This window comes from Channa argus, chromosome 18 (genome assembly GCF_033026475.1).
Source record: "Channa argus isolate prfri chromosome 18, Channa argus male v1.0, whole genome shotgun sequence".
Lineage (NCBI taxonomy): Eukaryota > Metazoa > Chordata > Actinopteri > Anabantiformes > Channidae > Channa > Channa argus.
Window position 1 is genome coordinate 21,317,690 of NC_090214.1, and position 18,804 is coordinate 21,336,493.

Genomic DNA, 18,804 nt, shown 5'->3' on the forward strand with positions numbered 1-18,804 from the left:
AATGACAAGGTGAGTCCTGACTTATTATATGATTTCGAGGACCTGTAGTTAAGAGGCTTGAAATCCAGTTTTACTGTTATGGTTCCAGGAGTTATTGTGCCACCATTGTGCATATTCATCACTGAATATTGTGGGAACATGAACTATTTACACAGTAAACACAATTAATGATATTTCATTATTGATGTTTGTTCTACTAACAAAGTGTGTAACATGTAAAGAAATATAATCCAATGACTTGCACATCACCTAAAACCTACATTGTAAATACAACATAGACAACATAAAATGTGCATTTTTTCCCCTAAAAATCTCGGGTCAGTTTTTAATTTAATGCCTGCAACACGTTTAACCAAAGTTGGGATATGCCCATTTTTACCACAGCGTAGCATCACCTCTTCTTCTAACTAGACTAAAATAGGATTTCAGATGCTTAAAAACTTTTGCTTCATAATACACCAATTGTTTTTAATGGGTGCCACATTACCCAACATCTTTTACTATGGAGCCTTGTTGCTGCAATACATGCAGAATGTATAAACCTTTTGGTAAAATAAGCAAGACCTTCCCTGAAAAACATTTGGATGACAGCATATGTTGCTTTAAATTCTTTGTGCAAGGTACCAATGCTGTGTGCATTAATGGTGCCAAACAGCATCACAGATACTGACACTGGCTTCATGATTTTCACAAAGAATTACAAGTTTTGAATTCTCAAATCACAGGAGTTTTTTTAATTATTTTTACACTTTTCTTTAGGCCATTTTAATTGAGCCTGGACTCAGAGGTATCAGTGCTTCTGGATCTTGTTAATATGTGGTTGTTTTCAGCCTTGTCCCCTGGGTTTGCCCATTATTTGCCCATGCAGTCTTTCACCAAGTGGTGAACCTCACCCTATGCTATAAAAAGACAAAGACTCTTTTTTTTTTCACCAGGTGTTTTTTTTTGCTGTTACACATGTTTTGAGTAATTCGTGCAAACTATTCCAACTTTTTGGGAAAAAACAAACAAACAAAAAAAATACTTCTATCTACGAGACAATTATTGAGGAAAACTTCAGAGAGAGTTTGGACTGAATGTCAAACACTTAAAAAAGAGATTCCAATGCTTTCATATAAAACTGGCTTTATTGCATATAAATCTCTCTTACAGTGCCCATGAGGTGGTAATGCTGTGCACCAGCATTACATTTATACCACATCCAAGTTAAAAATGTGAAGGAAGAAGGAAAGACTTGCAGGATTTTTTATATCAGGTATAATGTAGAAAAATGTGAGACTCGTGGTGTAAGCGTGGTTTAAATGATATTACTTAAATGAGCTAAGATGTGCATTTAGAGGGTAAATGGTTGATATCAGATCATTACAGTTTACAAATCCATTATGAAGGCACTTTATGAACACTGATATACTGCGATCAAAAGGTGAGCTAACATTGGTAGCATCAAACATTAAAGCTAAACCATTATGTATAAATCAGGAATTCTGAAGGAAAAACTAACATTGGCACAGATGACATGTTACTAGAGAACGACACCAATCACCCAAATATAGTCAATAAGATATGAAATGTCTCAAAGATAAATATATGGCTTCTTAATCTTCACACATACATCCTCTAATTTAACCAAGGCCTAAATACTGTCAACCAACACTTTTATTCAAATAGCAAATTACTGAGATATATTTTTATCGGATTTTATTGCTCAGTCTTTTTTAAAAAATGATTTGTTTGACCGCAATGTACAAATTTCCAGATCTCAACTTAAAAATATTTTAGTTCATCCCCATCATGTGATCACAGACCTGTGCTTCACAATGAACTGTCATACACGCATCAAGGCTCTTTGCCTCTAAACGTGTTCACACAAACACAAACTGCATAGATTATTTGCACAGAAGCATAAATTGTGCTTGTCTTGATGTCTCTAAGAACCAACACTAAGTTTTGAACAGTGATAGAAGCAGAATTTACTGGCAGGATTGTCATTTTATGAAGCCACACCGCACGTACACAAGACATACACATATAATCCAGACTTTAGTGATATATATTTTGCTTTTATCCAAATTCTTACTCATTGGTATTATTATATTTTTGACTTAAAAAATTAAATAGAGAAACAAATAAAAACCATCCTTGTGGAACTGGAGTCACTCTGCTTATTATTAGTTTTCTACGGCAGCCTCCTCACTCAACATGGAGTTGGGGGACGGTCCTGAGCATTCTGTGGATCACTGTTCTATTGCTAATGTGTGTTGTGTGTTGCACACACACACACACACACACACACATACACACACACACACATTTCACTGTTGCTGGCCATCCTCTCGCAGCTCTGAGGGAAGGAACTTGTACTGCTGCTGTCTGATCATAGCCAGCTTCTTTCTGGCCTCATCCAGCTCCCTTTCTTTCCTCAGCATCTCCTCCTGAGCAGCGATGATCTGCAACACAACACACTGTCAGCACACTGAGCAAACACCAGCTTCAACCAGTCAAAGGCAAAACAATATGTGCAGTGCTGGTCCAAGCCCGGTAGAAATTGGGGAGGGTGGTGTCAGGAAGTGCATCCGGTGTAAAAACTGGGCCAAATCAACATGCGGACAATGATCCGCTGTGGCAACACTGAACTCATAGGATAAGTCGAAAGGACAAAAAAATAAGAAATACAAAATTGTTAGTAGTGATAGCTTAGAAATGTTGTGCATGAGGCCCTGGTAAGGGAAACTTGTATTTTGTATTGCCTTTAAACCATATACACAAGACTAATGTCGTGTAAAGAATCATTCAACTGTGGCTCAAAAGGAACAGTAGAGCAAGTTGTCCACAGATCACAGGGTCAGTGTTTCGATTATTAGCGATATTGTAACTTGGAAAGTGCTTTGTTTGGGAATTCTGACTCACCTGAGCAATACCGCCCACCATTTTACTCTTGACAACCACAGCCTGGTCATCCTCAGCATCAAATGCGGCTTTCTGTGCTGCTTTCACCAGGTTGTCAGAGGCTCTCTTCACAGCGTTTCCAGCAGCCTGGCAGAAACACACAAGGAAAAAGAATTTGTAAAATTAAGTTTATTCTTAATGTTGGAAAGAGTAAACTGACCAAATGCATTGTAGCTTAGAGTTCAATCATTAACCTTTTCTGGAGAATTTCACAGTGGCAGAGTTGCTTAATAAAGATAGTGGATATTAAATTGTGGGGGCTGTAGTACAGCAGCAGCACAAGTTCCTTCTCTTAGTTTTAAAAAAATGAAGAGAAGCTAAGTTAAACATTAAAAGCTGTAGGTGCATCAGTTGTGCTTCTTGTAACAGCATCTCCAGGAAAGGGAAAGAAAACTTCCATTAGTGCTCGGAGAGAAAGTTATAGCAGTTTTTTCCCCCTGCACAGCACCTAGGAATATCTGTAAAAGGCAACAAAGAGCAGCCTGCTGAAGCACACTCAAAGCCAAACATGTCTCACTGGGCCACTCACATCGAAAGGAGAGGAGTTTTCTCCTTTTGTGGATCTGTGGCCTGAAATCAGACACTGAGCTGGCAGAAGATGCCGCAGTCACACCAGACATAACTGAATTCTCCTCTGCTCGTTTATCTTCAGCTGAAATGTTACTGTTAGTCTACAACACTGAAGTTCTCTTCATCAACTGTTCACACAAACTAAACTGGGACTGTCACACTGTTTGTTCCAGGATGGGCTGACTTTCTAAAAATATTTTAGAGGAGTGTCGATTTAACAGGATACCCCATTTTGGAGGCTTCAGTTCGTGCTCATGTTGATCCGATGAATTTCTGTTATTTTGTCCACTTAGGAGCTTAGGCTGAGGAAGCAGCTCTCTTTATAATGAAGCACACTTGAAGAGCAGTACAATAATACAGACACCAACATGATCAGCTATTTGATCAACAACTCTATAACACACAAAAAAGAATAAACATGATCAGTTCCATAAAGGAGTGCAAAAAAAATAATGGCACTGTTTGCAACTTCCTTGTGTTCTGCATAACTTAATCCTTAAATGCAATGTTATCCTCACCAGTCACAAATTAACAAATATTTCTAAGCTGATAAAATGATTTAATGTTTACGGTTATTATCCCGCAACATCATTCAACTTATTCTGAGCTTTGAACAATTCTTGCATCATTTCATCTATTCACATTTCCCAGTACTGTTGTGGAGTTTAAAAGTGGTCTTTGACTAACTTTGAACATGCTGCAGTTTTGTTTTTGGACAGTAATGGCTTCCTCTGTAGTGACCTGCCATTGATACCAGGCTAAAGCAGCCCAACATCATGATGCTCCCTCCACCGTACTTTACTGTTGGGAGAATGTTTTCATTTTGGCACACATTTTACTTTTTATGCTATACAAAGTATATGCTGGTCCTAAACAATTCTCCTGTGGTTTCAGCTGTCCACAAGACATTTCCCAGTAGTGTCATGGAGTGTGCAGGTGGTGTTTGCCAAACTTTAGGCTGCAATGCTGCAATGTAGTTTTTGGAGGGCAATGGCTTCCTCTTTAGTGTGCTGCCAGGGACACCCTGCCTGTTAAATGCATATAATTGACTCATAAACAGAGATGTTAACCAACTCCAATCAATCCTTCAAGTCATTAGCTGTTACTCTGTGTTTTTTTCTTTTACCTCATTACGCTTGTGCTTTTGGAGTGATCTTGGCTGGATGCCCAGTACAGTACCACATTGTCTCCATAAATAGAAAATACTGTATGTCTTACTGTGGACTGATGAATATCTAAAGTCCATGTAACCATTTGCAGCTTCATGCAGAACAAGTCTTGATCATAGGTCTTTTAGCTTTGTGAAACATGGCTCACATAGGCTGCTGTTTCTTCTAAATGCCACACTGGATGTTGAAGTCAATGTTCTTTATCAGCTTAGAAATATTATGTTTATTGATATTTGTGAGTTTGATGAATATCAAATCTCATTTCATGACCAATTAAGCAAAAAACCAGGAAACTGCAAAAAGCGTCATTACTTTTTCTTGTATAGCTGTAACTGGGGGTTCCTAATAAACTGAATGTATACAGTCACTTTGTATTTAGAGCCCTTCATTTTTTGCCCACATCATGTTGTAGATTACTTTTAATTCAGTCACACTAATAGACTTTTTAAGATTTGATACCATCTATTACAGAAAGTGCAAATGGGAATTTGCCTTTCAGGAAAGTTTTCATTCACAATTAATTAAATCAGTACTACTAATGTTTAATATGTCAAACATTAATTACTGATTCATAATTCAAAGAATCAATTTACTTGGCTGTGCAAGTCAATAAAATTAGTCATGACAATAAATCTGGCAGTTCTAAACTACAGGTGATGCACTTTGGTTTTAAGCCATCACTGTAGTAAATTACTTATGTATAGTTCTCTTGGTCACAGAGCATAAGTGTCATGTGGTGTTTTACAGTAGAGTACATGGCTCTGAGATTTCTGAGCTAATTGTCTGTGACATGCTGCTACAATTAGGACTAATTGTGCAGCAGTAAGACCAGAAAAAACTATTTTACTACATTTTTTAATGTAGAACTGTGTACTTTATTGCCTTTATCCTAATGTGACTATATGGCTACAATATGAAAATAAACCTCGACACCCATGGGAACAATAGGGTGGCTACTGTATTTTATTAAGTAGGTGGTATAACATAAACTGGCAATTTAGTGTTTGGGCAGTTTTGTCCGTTAACCACCTGCAAGTCCTTCCCTCAGTTACTTAACGGGGAATGTACATTACCCAGCACTTGGAATAATCTAAAAAGCGCCATGGCAAAGAGTGAAGAGCGCAAATGCTGCTGGTGTAATCATAGATCAGGGCTAATGTTTCCAGTTCTTGGTGCCATGGATGGACCGGTGGATTTTTTCCAGAGCTGTAGACGTAAATGTATGGGAATTACTGTGGTGGCAGCTGCAGACCCAGAAGAGGAGGAGATAAGCCACTGCTGATTGGAGAATATCAGATGGCCTGGGCAAGCTGATGTGCTCACAACTAGCATACACACAACGTTAAAGATAGTATTTTTTGGTGGATACAGTGACAGGTGATACTTGTAGTTTCTGGTTTGGCCTGAGACTAACCGCTTCAATTACACATAAAGGTCACAACTACCTTTTTGTGCTAAATTAGATCCATCAGTGTGTCTGCACTTTTACTGGCCATTCACATGCAAAATTCTAAACTAAATTCAGCTTAGTTTGTGGAGATGGGGTCCTCCTGGGGCTATCAAACCGTTCTTCTGTGGCTTTTCTGTAGTTTCAGAAAACATTACTGATGATTTAATTTGATTACATTATGGGAAAGGTAGGATGCTGTATATATAAAAGTCAGGAAATGACTTGAAGCCAAGTTTCCTTCCAATCTGTCACCCACCATCATGAAAAGAAATTAAAAAGTAATGCAGGGAAAATACTCAGCAATAGCCCAAAAGAACTAGAAAAGGCAATTTCCAAGGAAATTACGTGGGAGAGCTGTTAAGTCGCCCGGTAGAGGCCGACCGCTCAGAAGCTGCTGAGAGCAGAGGCGTTTGTACGTTCAAAGCCGCAAACGCTGAAGAGAGATAAATACAAACAAAAAGAGAAAGAAGAAGATGACAAGAAAAAGAAAAAATCCAAAATCCCAGGAAAAGTTGAATTCAGAAAAGAAAAAAAGTAGAAAGTAACAATGGAGGAAGTAAATAAGTAAAAAGTTGATATTTAAAGTGTAAAGAAACAGAAAAAGAAGCAAAGTAAAAAGTTCCTATTGAAAGTGTAAAGAAAAAAGTAAGAAGTGAAAAAGCAACAACTTGTTTAACAAAAGTGGAAAGAAGTAGTAAGAAACAAAGGAAAAGGTAAATATTCCCAAAGTTAAAAGAAACAAAAAAAGAAGCAAAGTAAAAAAGTTGCTATTAAAGTGTAAAGAAAAAAGCTAGAAGTAACTACTTAGAAATGAAGGAACCATTTTAATGCTGAAAAACTGTTAAAAAGTTGAAAAGAGCTTTTAATTTGAAAGTGTGTTTCCTGTCTGTGTCTGTGTGGTAGTTTGTGTGTCCACTGTAGGGAGACTTCAAAACAAACTTATTTTAGCATTTAAATGCTAAATAATTAAAATAAGAATGATAAAAGGCTTTTATTTTGAAAGTGTTTCCTGTCTGTGAGGGTGTGTGTAGGGAAACTTCACCACAAAGTCATTTTAGCATTTAAATGCTAAAAAGTGGATAAAATATTATGAAAGGCTTTTATTTTGAAAGGGTATTTCCTGTCTGTGAGGGTGTGTGTCTGTGTGTGTCTCCACTGTGTATGTTGAGGGAGAAAAACTCAGGTAAAGTGTGTGGACACAGCTCTGAGGCTGATTACATGACGTCATGCAGCTGTGTCCGTTACCATGACAATGACTGCTGCCCGCTGCCTGCCTGCTGAGTCATGTGAGCCAAATGCAAAGGCAGGCTGGAAAAGTGCTGAGACTATGCCTCGCAAAATGCTCAAAATATGAAAAAGTATTAGTCCTATCGAAACAATTCAAAAACTGTGAGTGACAAAAGGCTTCAATGAACACACTGATGTACTTTATTTGAAGATACTCCATAAAATGAAGGCGTGGTGGCGATTTTAAAACAGCCCCCCGTTTGTGATTTGATTAGAATTTAAGAACCTCTGTTATAATGGGCTCCAATGGGAGTTTCAGCCGGCACTCTCTCTGCTTCTGGACACTTGGAGAAAGAACCGTCAGTCCTGTCACTATGAGAGTTACATTTACTGAAAGAACACAAAAATACCTACATTCTGATGTATAGTTTGTTTATGTAAGATTAAAGTTGACTGAAGGAAAGAAGGAAAAATGTTGCTAAAAGTGGAAGCTGAAAAGTTAGAGTGCGTGTGATGTCACCCACTCTAGCTGCTCCAACATTCCGCAATACACACTAATGGAAAAGTTGAAAAAGCTCCAAAAGTTGCCTAAAACTAAAACTGCGATTATTCAAAAAGTATAAAAGATAGAAAGAAGCTGATCCACCCAGAAAAAGTTGAAAGGGACTAGACCCGTATAAACTTTAAATGAAGTTTCTACTCCAAAGTATGACGACACAAGAGGCAGATGAAAAGTGGCAAGTTGAAGGGAAATTTTAAGTGCCTTCCATTCATTTTCTATGGGAAAAAAAGTTCATAAAAAGTGAAATATAATAAAAAGTATAAAAGTTATTAATGAGAAAAGTAATACCACCCCTGTCCTAAAAGGGACCTACGTTTAGGAAGTGGAACGAAGTTTCTACGACAAACCGTCTAGGACTAGATAGCGACCGAAAAACGAGCTATAATAATAATAATAATAATAATAATAACTAGAAAAGGCAATTTCCAAGGAAATTACGTGGGAGAGCTGTTAAGTCGCCCGGTAGAGGCCGACCGCTCAGAAGCTGCTGAGAGCAGAGGCGTTTGTACGTTCAAAGCCGCAAACGCTGAAGAGAGATAAATACAAACAAAAAGAGAAAGAAGAAGATGACAAGAAAAGGAAAAAATCCAAAATCCCAGGAAAAGTTGAATTCAGAAAAGAAAAAAAGTAGAAAGTAACAATGGAGGAAGTAAATAAGTAAAAAGTTGATATTTAAAGTGTAAAGACACAGAAAAAGAAGCAAAATGAAAAGTTGCTATTGAAAGTGTAAAGAAAAAAGTAAGAAGTGAAAAAGCAACAACTTGATTAACAAAAGTGGAAAGAAGTAGTAAGAAACAAAGGAAAAGGTAAATATTCCCAAAGTTAAAAGAAACAAAAAAAGAAGCAAAGTAAAAAAGTTGCTATTAAAAGTGTAAAGGAAGAAGTGAAAAAGCAACAACTTGATTAACAAAAGTGGAAAGAAGTAGTAAGAAACAAAGGAAAAGGTAAATATTCCCAAAGTTAAAAGAAACAAAAAAAGAAGCAAAGTAAAAAAGTTGCTATTAAAGTGTAAAGAAAAAAGCTAGAAGTAACTACTTAGAAATGAAGGAACCATTTTAATGCTGAAAAACTGTTGAAAAAAAAAAAGTTGAAAAGAGCTTTTAATTTGAAAGTGTGTTTCCTGTCTGTGTGGTAGTTTGTGTGTCCACTGTAGGGAGACTTCAAAACAAACTCATTTTAGCATTTAAATGCTAAATAATTAAAATAAGAATGATAAAAGGCTTTTATTTTGAAAGTGTGTTTCCTGTCTGTGAGGGTGTGTGTGTAGGGAAACTTCACCACAAAGTCATTTTAGCATTTAAATGCTAAAAAGTGGATAAAATATTATGAAAGGCTTTTATTTTGAAAGTGTTTCCTGTCTGTGAGGGTGTGTGTCTGTGTGTGTCTCCACTGTGTATGTTGAGGGAGAAAAACTCAGGTAAAGTGTGTGGACACAGCTCTGAGGCTGATTACATGACGTCATGCAGCTGTGTCCGTTACCATGACAATGACTGCTGCCCGCCTGCTGAGTCATGTGAGCCAAATGCAAAGGCAGGCTGGAAAATTGCTGAGACTATGCCTCGCAAAATGCTCAAAATATGAAAAGGTATTAGTCCTATCGAAACAATCCAAAAACTGTGAGTGACAAAAGGCTTCAATGAACACACTGATGTACTTTATTTGAAGATACTCCATAAAATGAAGGCGCGGTGGCGATTTTAAAACAGCCCCCCGTTTGTGATTTGATTAGAATTTAAGAACCTCTGTTATAATGGGCTCCAATGGGAGTTTCAGACGGCACTCTCTCTGCTTCTGGACACTTGGTGAAAGAACCGTCAGTCCTGTCACTATGAGAGTTACATTTACTGAAAGAAGACAAAAATACCTACATTCTGATGTATAGTTTGTTTATGTAAGATTAAAGTTGACTGAAGGAAAGAAGGAAAAGAAGGAAAAAAGTTGCTAAAAGTGGAAGCTGAAAAGTTAGAGTGCGTGTGATGTCACCCACTCTAGCTGCTCCAACATTCCGCAATACACACTAATGGAAAAGTTGAAAAAGCTCCAAAAGTTGCCTAAAACTAAAACTGCGATTATTCAAAAAGTATAAAAGATACAAAGAAGCTGATCAACACAGAAAAAGTTGAAAGGGACTAGACCCGTATAAATTTTAAATGAAGTTTCTACTCCAAAGTATGACGACACAAGAGGCAGATGAAAAGTGGCAAGTTGAAGGGAAGTTTTAAGTGGCTTCCATTCATTTTCAATGGGAAGAAAAGTTGATAAAAAGTGAAATATAATAAAAAGTATAAAAGTTATTAATGAGAAAAGTAATAGCCCACATGTCCTAAAAGAGACCTACGATTAGGAAGTGGAACGGAGTTTCTACGACAAACCGTCTAGGAGGAGATAGTGACCGAAACACGGCGAAATAAAAATAATAATAATAATAATAAAGAGAAAGGATCTCAATAGTGTGAGAGCTGTGCTTACAGCTCTCCCACTAATAATAATAATAATAAAGAAAAGGATCTCAATAGTGTGAGAGCTGTGCTTACAGCTCTCCCACTAATAACATTCTTACTGTGCTAAATATAGAAGATGATAATCCTGATGTGGCAACTGTACTGATCACACAGCTCACCTGTAACTCTACACATTCCAGCCTATGAATAGACTATTACACACTATGTGCTCTCCAACAACCACAGCTGTTGCAGGATGACAGCTATTGTTCCTTCAGTATGTGCTGCATGCAGGTAACTTGTGAACTGTCTCGTCTTCCTGCTTGCTCTAACTGTGCAGGAATAAAAGCCCAGCGAGCTAACTTTATACCTAATTCCAGCTTAGGGTTAGGTTAGAGTACAAATCATGGCTCAAGTTCAAGCTCTGTTGCTATGGTAACTAATGAAGACTCCTTCACCCTATTTTGTATTCATATTTCTGATGAGGAGGAAGGAGTGTGCTTATGTATGCCAGCTATAAGTGCTTTCTGTCCCACACATATGTTAACAGAATGGAAATCTAGAATAAAATCAGAAGCATGTTTTAATAATTAAATAATTGGAAGTATCCAGGTTGCAGGGCACATACTTTGCATAGATCAGCAGACTTTTTTATGTTATTTTGTCTGTAGGTTTTCTTTAACAACAAGTAATTGAGTGTGTGAACCCAGTCAGATGGTGCACAGCTTAGAGGAATAGACGTAGCCAGCAAGATTTAAATATGATTTTTTTTTAATCAAGGCAAACTAAAACTTCACTTATCTGGGAATTATTTCATGTAATGTCGTATTACTGAGCGTTTATCAGTGAATTGTTTGTACTGCGCAGTAGACTGAAGTCTGAGACAAGTAGAGGGACGTGTCTCATTAGAATATTACCAACAAAGTGTCCACACTACATATGGATACAAAGTAGTGCTGAGCACTAATTTACAATTCAATTATAATTTACTCTATAGATACTCTGCTTTTATTTGACTGTAGCTGTTTGACATAGCTACCAGGATTAGACAACCCTTCCTTCCTAAAACCTGTTAACTTATTACAGATCTACTGGTAAAAACACAACTCAGCTTTGCCTTTCTGTTGTTTAAAATTAGGTAATAAACTCCCTTTCTGTGAAGGCTTCCATTGGAAGCAAAATGAACGTTGTGTTTTCACCTAGCTCTAGTTTTTACTGCATCGGAGGATATTGGCAAAAAATCGAGTCTCTCTCAACTTTCGTCTTTTGTCCGCTCCTTTTGAACCTGTTGAGGCTTTTCAATTTGTATGTGTAAATACCCTATGAGACCATGGGCGGCTGTAGCTCCCACAGCCATCGTCCATGCAGTCGTCCATGGACCACAGGGTCAGTGGTTTGATCCCCGGTCCTGGCTATATGTCGAAGTGTCTCTGGGCAAAACACTGAATCCCTAACAGCCCATTCCCCCTCCCCAGCTGTGCAGTGCTGGTCCAAGCCCGGTATAAATTGGGGAGGGTTGTCTCAGGAAGGACATGCAGCTTAAAAACTGTGCCAAATCAACATGCAGACAATGATCCGCTGTGGTGACACTGAACTCATAGGATAAACCGAAAGGAGACCAAGACGTCAGCAGCAGACAGCAGTCTGTTTGAAATGAGAGCTGCTCTAACATACTGCCAGAAGAGACTGATTTCTGTCATGTTTCCAGACACAGTCTCTGCCGTAGGGGAGACATTGCTGACTGTCTGTCAGAGCAAAGACACATCAAGATGATGTCAAAGAGCTACTGGCCATGCAGGCCGACAGGTAACTAACATACACTCACTTTAATAGGTACAACTGTTTAACTGCTCGATAACACAAATAGCTAAGTTCAAACTTAACATCTCAATCTCGGAGTGAGTTACATTTATTTGAATGTGGCATCGTCGTTAATGCCACATGGGCTGGTCTGATTATTTTACAAACTGCTGCTACTAGGGTTTCACAGACAACAATCTTTAGTATGTTATGTCCCTGAGGAATCGTGTCAAATGGTTGTTGGTTATTTTGAGGTGCTCTCACTCCGACCTATTCAATTCAAAGACAATCTCAAAGCTAGTGTAATATGAAATTCATCTACTGAGGATGAAGTATTGAGAAATTGATCTTCCAACTGTTTTGGTGATGTTAAGATTATAAAATTTGTACCTGTCCATGTAACAACAAAAGACAGCAGTGGGTTCATGTGTGTGAAGCAAATTGACAGACAATAACGTGCATATGCTGACCTGGAGCCTCTTCATTGTCTGGGAGTCTTGGTCAGCCTTGACCTTACAGGCCACCAGCAGCTGAGCAGTGGAGGCTGCCACCTGCTTAGCTGATGAGATCAGCTTCTCCTCACTAGCGTGTCCCTGCACCGCAGAGTTGGCTGCCTCGCACAGGTTGTTTGTTGCTGCAGCAACCATTCGTGCCTGAGGAGTCCAAGGCAACAATTGTGAGATGTGTTATTGATAACTGAAAATGTTTTGTTGTTGATTTACCAAACACTGTTGATAAAAAGGACTTACAGCAGAAATCAACCCCTGAGACCACTGTCCATCATCCACTGCATTGGCTGGGATTGCTCCAACCTGGAAATGCAAAAGAACTGTCTCAGAATCCTCATTCATGGAAACAACAGGAATGTTGATTTAGGAGGATGAGAATGACAAGGACTGATAAATAAAGTACAGTGTGTTCCCCTTTAAAAACAGTGCAGCGCAACAGTGTTGCCCACTTGATTTCAAAATATTTTTACAGTAGCTTTTAATGAAAAAAAAGAGGAGTTTCTAAAATGCACTTAAAGGTCATTTGTTTAAGGGATATTATGATGTACAGCACAGAAGAAATGATGATGATGATGATGTACACCAGCTCTATGTGAAGAAGGGTTTAAATGCTGATTTATTTAATAGAACATTCATCCTTTTGTGGTATTCTGACATACCTTCCCTTGAGCCACCAGCTCCCTCTGTGCAGCTGAAGCAGCTTTGACCAGAGCACTGGTGGCAGCAGCGATGGACTTGGCTGCCTCCAGAATCTGCTCCTCAAAGTTCAAGCTCTCATCTGCTTCCTGTTTACAAGAAAGGGGAAGCAAGCATCAACAAACACTCTGCATTCTAAGACTGGGATTATCTATGGGATCGTTTGCAGAAAAAAGGCACTATCCTTTAAATATTAACAGGGCCGCTGTTCAGAATAACTCTGTAATGTAAACTATTAACATGTGGATGTGATAGCCCAGCACACACACTGTATGTAACCTCTTGCTGAGGGTAACAGGCTCAGTGTCAATGCTGGTGCTCTGTAAGAAAGTTCTCTAACCTTGGGTTTGGTCCTGGGCCTCAGCTGTTCCAGCTTCTTGGCAGCTGCTTCAATGGCTGCCGCAGCTCCGAGCAATTCATTCTCTGCGATGACAGTGGGATCCTCAGGGTCCACCCATTCTGTGCCTACAACACACAGAACCAACACTAGTTGAGTCTGTGCTGAAAAACACTCAAAATTTCACATTTGTTCCCACAGGATTTACATTAACCACTCGGAATGTGGTGCAATGGTAATGATAATATGGCTTTTGGGATCCTTTAGATTTTATTTTAAGCTGTTGCTGTTTATGAAGAACATTTTATCTTCCTCTTCACTGTATGCCTGACTTCCCATCATTCCCCAAAAGGAAGATAAATATTGTGGCTTTGTTACAAAATGACCCCGATGACCAGTGACCTGATTTAGAGAGCTCAATTTTTTAACCGGTCAGATTTTGTAATATAACTAGGCCACTTAGCAGCATCAGTATACAGTACAGAATATACAGAATAACACTGTTTATTCATGAAATGCGTAGGCAACACTTTTTACACAAACCAGTTGTCTCTGTTGCCATAATAATACAGTACCAGATGATACAGGGTAGGACAAGTAATAAAAGCAAATCCCCCAAAAAGTGTACATAGTGCATATTTAATCATGTATATGTAATGTAATATATGTAATTATAAATTGGCAAAATAAGAAAAACAATACATTAAGAAAACATTTTGTTCCCTGTGTTGTTTTGTAGAGAATCAAACACCAATTTGTAACACCTGCCCATCATGCTGTTGTCTAAAGTGAAGATGAACAGACTTCTGACTGCTTTATATTTTTTACTGCCTAATGTACTTTGATTTACATCACTAGCCTGTTTCAGACATGAACTTCTGACAATATCCAGAGTGGCCTTTTATACATGCAACTCACAGCGGGAGGTCGTCTGAGTGAGAAGCTTCCACAAGTGTCAAAATGTGCTCGATTTCCATACGCGATTAAAAGTGCAAAGGATGGAGAAATGATAGAAAATGAGTCTTTTTACAGCACATTGGAGCCATACAACTAATACAAAAGGCTCAATCCGTCGACTACAATGGCAGTTGAATGATACAAACATCAATAACACGCCCACTGGATCACTTTTAATTCTCCAAATGATTCCCAAGAGAGCAGCGTGCTGCACGCACGAGCTCACCTGCATAATATGGACACTGCACTAGAGGGCTCAAAGGAAATAATCCAAATAATGTCAGCAGTGTTTTACTCATTTACATTTTCATTCACACATACATCCACTAAAAAAGTCAGGATAATCTAATAATTATGCTGCATGTCTAAAAGGCAGCCGCTATCTCATGCTGATCAGTCAAATATAATACTTTGTAGAAAGGTACATTTGATCAGCATATTCACTTTAGACAACAGAATGATGGGCAGGTGTTACAAATTGGTGTTTGATTCTCTACAAAACAACACAAGGAACAAAATTTTTTCTTAATGTATTGTTTTTCTTATTTTGCCAATTTATAATTACATTTATTACATTACATATCCATGATTAAATATGCACTATGTACACTTTTTGGGGGATTTGCTTTTATTACTTGTCCTACCCTGTATCATCTGGTACTGTATTATTATGGCAACAGAGACAACTGGTTTGTGTAAAAATGCCCCGAAGTGTTGTGGCTGATCGGTGTATAATAGATGTTAAAAATGCAGGACCAAAAGAGACTAAAAAGTCGCTGATGAAAACTAGACAAAATCAAATAACTGAAACTAAGGTCCCAAACTGTGACATACAACTAACCATTTAGCTCACTGTATCACCATTTAGCCTAAAATATGCAAACACATTTTTGTCCATATCACCCAGTCTACTTCAGCTACTTACAAAGAAGAATCTGAGTCTGAAACCTCAGTCAACAACCACTTGTTGAATTCAGCAATAGTGCAATAGTATCTCTTAAAGTGGAGCTCGGGGACCTAAATCTGTAATATCATGCTCTGAGGGTGACTTTCTCTCCATCTGACAGATGATGCATTAATAGACCTTAAGTTCAATGTAATCTGTACTTGACTCTTCTGAGGGCGATGCCAAGACAGAGCTGTGTGAAACTGTAGAACTCTAAGGGGAGTAGTCACTAATCCTTCATCAAATTACTGTTAGGCCACATTTGCATAAAGTGCTGTAAATAAGACCTGATGCTAGGCTGGAAGACATGTCTTGAGCATGTCTAAAACTCTGAGGCCCCAACTGTCTGATGCTGTGATACTGTGGGGCACGAAGTCAGAATTTTAAGTTGTATACCAAGTGGCTTTAAAAATAGTGCTGGTTATCAGCACTATTTATTGCATTAACGAATGTAAATTGTAATTGCATTATAATGACGATCAAAGTTCACTAGTGGTAAAGTCGGGCAGACAACACAAGTGCATAAGATCAATAAAATACCATTCAGTGTAAACTGAGCTAGACCAAAAGAAACATTTGACATTGTAGTTCTTCTCAACTGTCAGATTGGTTGTTGAAGATTTTAAAGATTATGATACCTTTCATGGCCTCGGCAGCCTGGATGAGCTCAGTGACAGAGCCTGCCACCCGCTTGGAGTAGCTGGCCAACTGTTGCTTCAAATCTTGAGAGGGCTTCTGTATGATCTGTAGGGGAAGAGGAAAAAGTATTGTAACATTTTGTTCATTGATCCTCTCTATTATCAGTGCTTAAGGATTAATTCATGCTAATATGATAGCGAACATCACAGAACATGTTTATATTCTATGCACTGTTCATTCAAATTATAGAGAGGACTGGAAACAATTTTCTACACATGCATTTGTTTCTCCTGCTGCATACTGAGTAGTTCCAAGGCCAGACGAAGGCATGTTGTCATCTAACTCACATCCCCTACGAGATGGACATGGCTGAAAACCTACTCAATGCAATTCATGGTGTACACACTGTATATATAGGTGAGGATAGGAATGGGGACCACCTGGTAAATTCAAAGCTTCAGCTCAACTCCTGCTCATGCCAACCGTATCACGAATGATAGAAAAGCACTGCATTGCATGCTTCAGCAGTTCTCCTCCTTCTGAATACTGGCCATGGTTTATCCAGTTTATCATCTTTGTGAGCCATTTGATACCAAAACTTCCTGGAGCTCACATGAAAGTCCTTCTCTTTAGCCACCCGTCCTACAGGTTTCTCCATCGTTACCATAAAGAATTTATGTCTTGTCTGAAATTGTGGGAAAACTGTGTGTACAGAGCCCACGATACACACTTAAAAAATATATTATTTGACACAAAGGGTGGCACGTTCACGAAATTCGGAAAATTTGTGTTATAATCATCTTTTAATCCAAAACCCAAATGCCCTTAGTGTACAACCAAAGCGAACAATAGACTTTCTCATTCTAAGATGTTTGAACAGGACTCTGTATTTTGAAGAATTTTAAGATTTTTTAAGTTTAACATTTTGCCTGAACAATTCTTTTTGTAAAGCTTATTTTCAAAACCCTTTTTTCCTATTTAGCTTTTTGTTGTGTTGATGAAAATGCACAGGGACAGAGACTCCCAGTTTTTACACTGCCCCTTTAATGACATTATATGCATATCCTCTATTGAATAACTCATGGTTTATATTGGATCTCTGGCAGGCTTTGTATTTAAAGGATAACATTATTGCCTCACATATCAATATTTGTTACGATGAGAGTATTTTTGGAAGAATTAATGTTATCCCACTCTGATATTTTATCATAAAGCACAATTTCCAGAGTTTCAGTAAGAAACAATGATTTCAGGTTATCAGCAGCAATATGGGCATGAAATGAGACTTCTGTTCATATTATCCCAAAAACGTTAAGACTCAAAACATAATTGAATGAAAATAATGTCTAATTTCATTTGTTGGTGTTTGGATTTTAACTAGTGTCCTCAGACTGTCCTGGTGGACATGCAGTATTCAGGTTGGACAAGCGTGTGACAGGTGCAGGGCATTAACAGGGCTCAGCCCAACCCAGCTCAAGTTTATTCAGATGCGTTGTCATGAGAAGATAGAAGTGAGATGTAACTGCACAGGAACGCATGCAGCAGGCCAAACCGATGCCTCAGGCAAACACAAACACATTCACATACTGCACGCTAACAAACTGAAACATACATGTTCACACAACACCTGTGCAGAAGTGAGCTCCAGTGCTGACCCAGTAATAGACGGGGCACTTTCTCTGTCACACAAGTGAACGCAGCTCTGTGCATCAGTCATATGAAAAGGTTAATTCAGCCGTAATATAATGGGGTTGAAAGTTAAGACGCCTCACTGTGGTGTGAACTTGTTGGGTAGCAGCACATCCACAAACAGCAAACCATGTTACTCAGCAACATCATCAGTGTTGTGAGTGTGGACACACAGCTTGGTTGTTCTGTTCCAACCACTAGAGGGCGGGAGATATTTTCTGACATTCATTGTCAGAAAATGTTATGCTTTTGAAAGCTTAATAAGTCAAAGCAATATTCAAAGAGTTTATATTTGAAGGATATATAATCCTCAGAGGCTAATGTGATTTTAACTGTTCATGCTGTTCAGTCACTTTCTTTGATTTAAGAGCACATGTACAAATTCTTTCACTGGGTTTGTGAGTCTAATGTTGTCGCAAGCAAGTTTTTCAGCCGACATGGGTGAACTGCTGAGCATGCTCAGAAAATTTTACAATTTGATCATCTACTTTTATGGCTATTGTGTGAAATGGTCACAAGCTGTAGAAAAAGCTATTAAGTGGGTGGAGACTGTTTGCAAAGCTAAGAATTAATCAAGTTCAGTTATTAGTTTTGTGTTTGCAATTGTAATGTACAGGTTCCATCCACAGAGCCAAACAGCTGCAAGACTATCAGGTGAATCTTAAAGCAGTAACTTAACATTCATTCCAAGAATTTCACAGACATGCTCTGAGCCAAGCAGTTCTGAAAGCAGGGAAGATCAAGACAAACATGCCATCTGATATTCCAACTACTATTATTATTATTTATAATTGTTTTTTCTATTGCGGTTTTCCAAAGTCTGACTAAAAATAACATAAACAGCAATAACACGGCAAAAAAACAAA

At 38.2% G+C, this 18,804-nt stretch overlaps 1 protein-coding gene across 3 annotated transcripts in view; it reads right to left on the minus strand.

Annotated features, from left to right (window-relative positions):
- Nucleotides 1-1,105: 1,105 nt before the first annotated feature.
- tln1 (talin 1) overlaps nucleotides 1,106-18,804 on the minus strand; it is a 71,678-nt gene continuing 53,979 nt past the window's right edge. For all 3 annotated transcript variants that reach the window (XM_067483420.1, XM_067483421.1, XM_067483419.1), the window contains 7 exons: nucleotides 16,249-16,354; nucleotides 13,711-13,835; nucleotides 13,334-13,459; nucleotides 12,915-12,977; nucleotides 12,636-12,818; nucleotides 2,908-3,033; nucleotides 1,106-2,447 (listed from right to left, as the gene is read on the minus strand). In XM_067483420.1, the coding sequence (XP_067339521.1) occupies nucleotides 2,313-2,447; nucleotides 2,908-3,033; nucleotides 12,636-12,818; nucleotides 12,915-12,977; nucleotides 13,334-13,459; nucleotides 13,711-13,835; nucleotides 16,249-16,354 (864 nt within the window). In that variant the 3' untranslated portion in view covers nucleotides 1,106-2,312. The remainder of the gene's footprint in view (nucleotides 2,448-2,907; nucleotides 3,034-12,635; nucleotides 12,819-12,914; nucleotides 12,978-13,333; nucleotides 13,460-13,710; nucleotides 13,836-16,248; nucleotides 16,355-18,804) is intronic.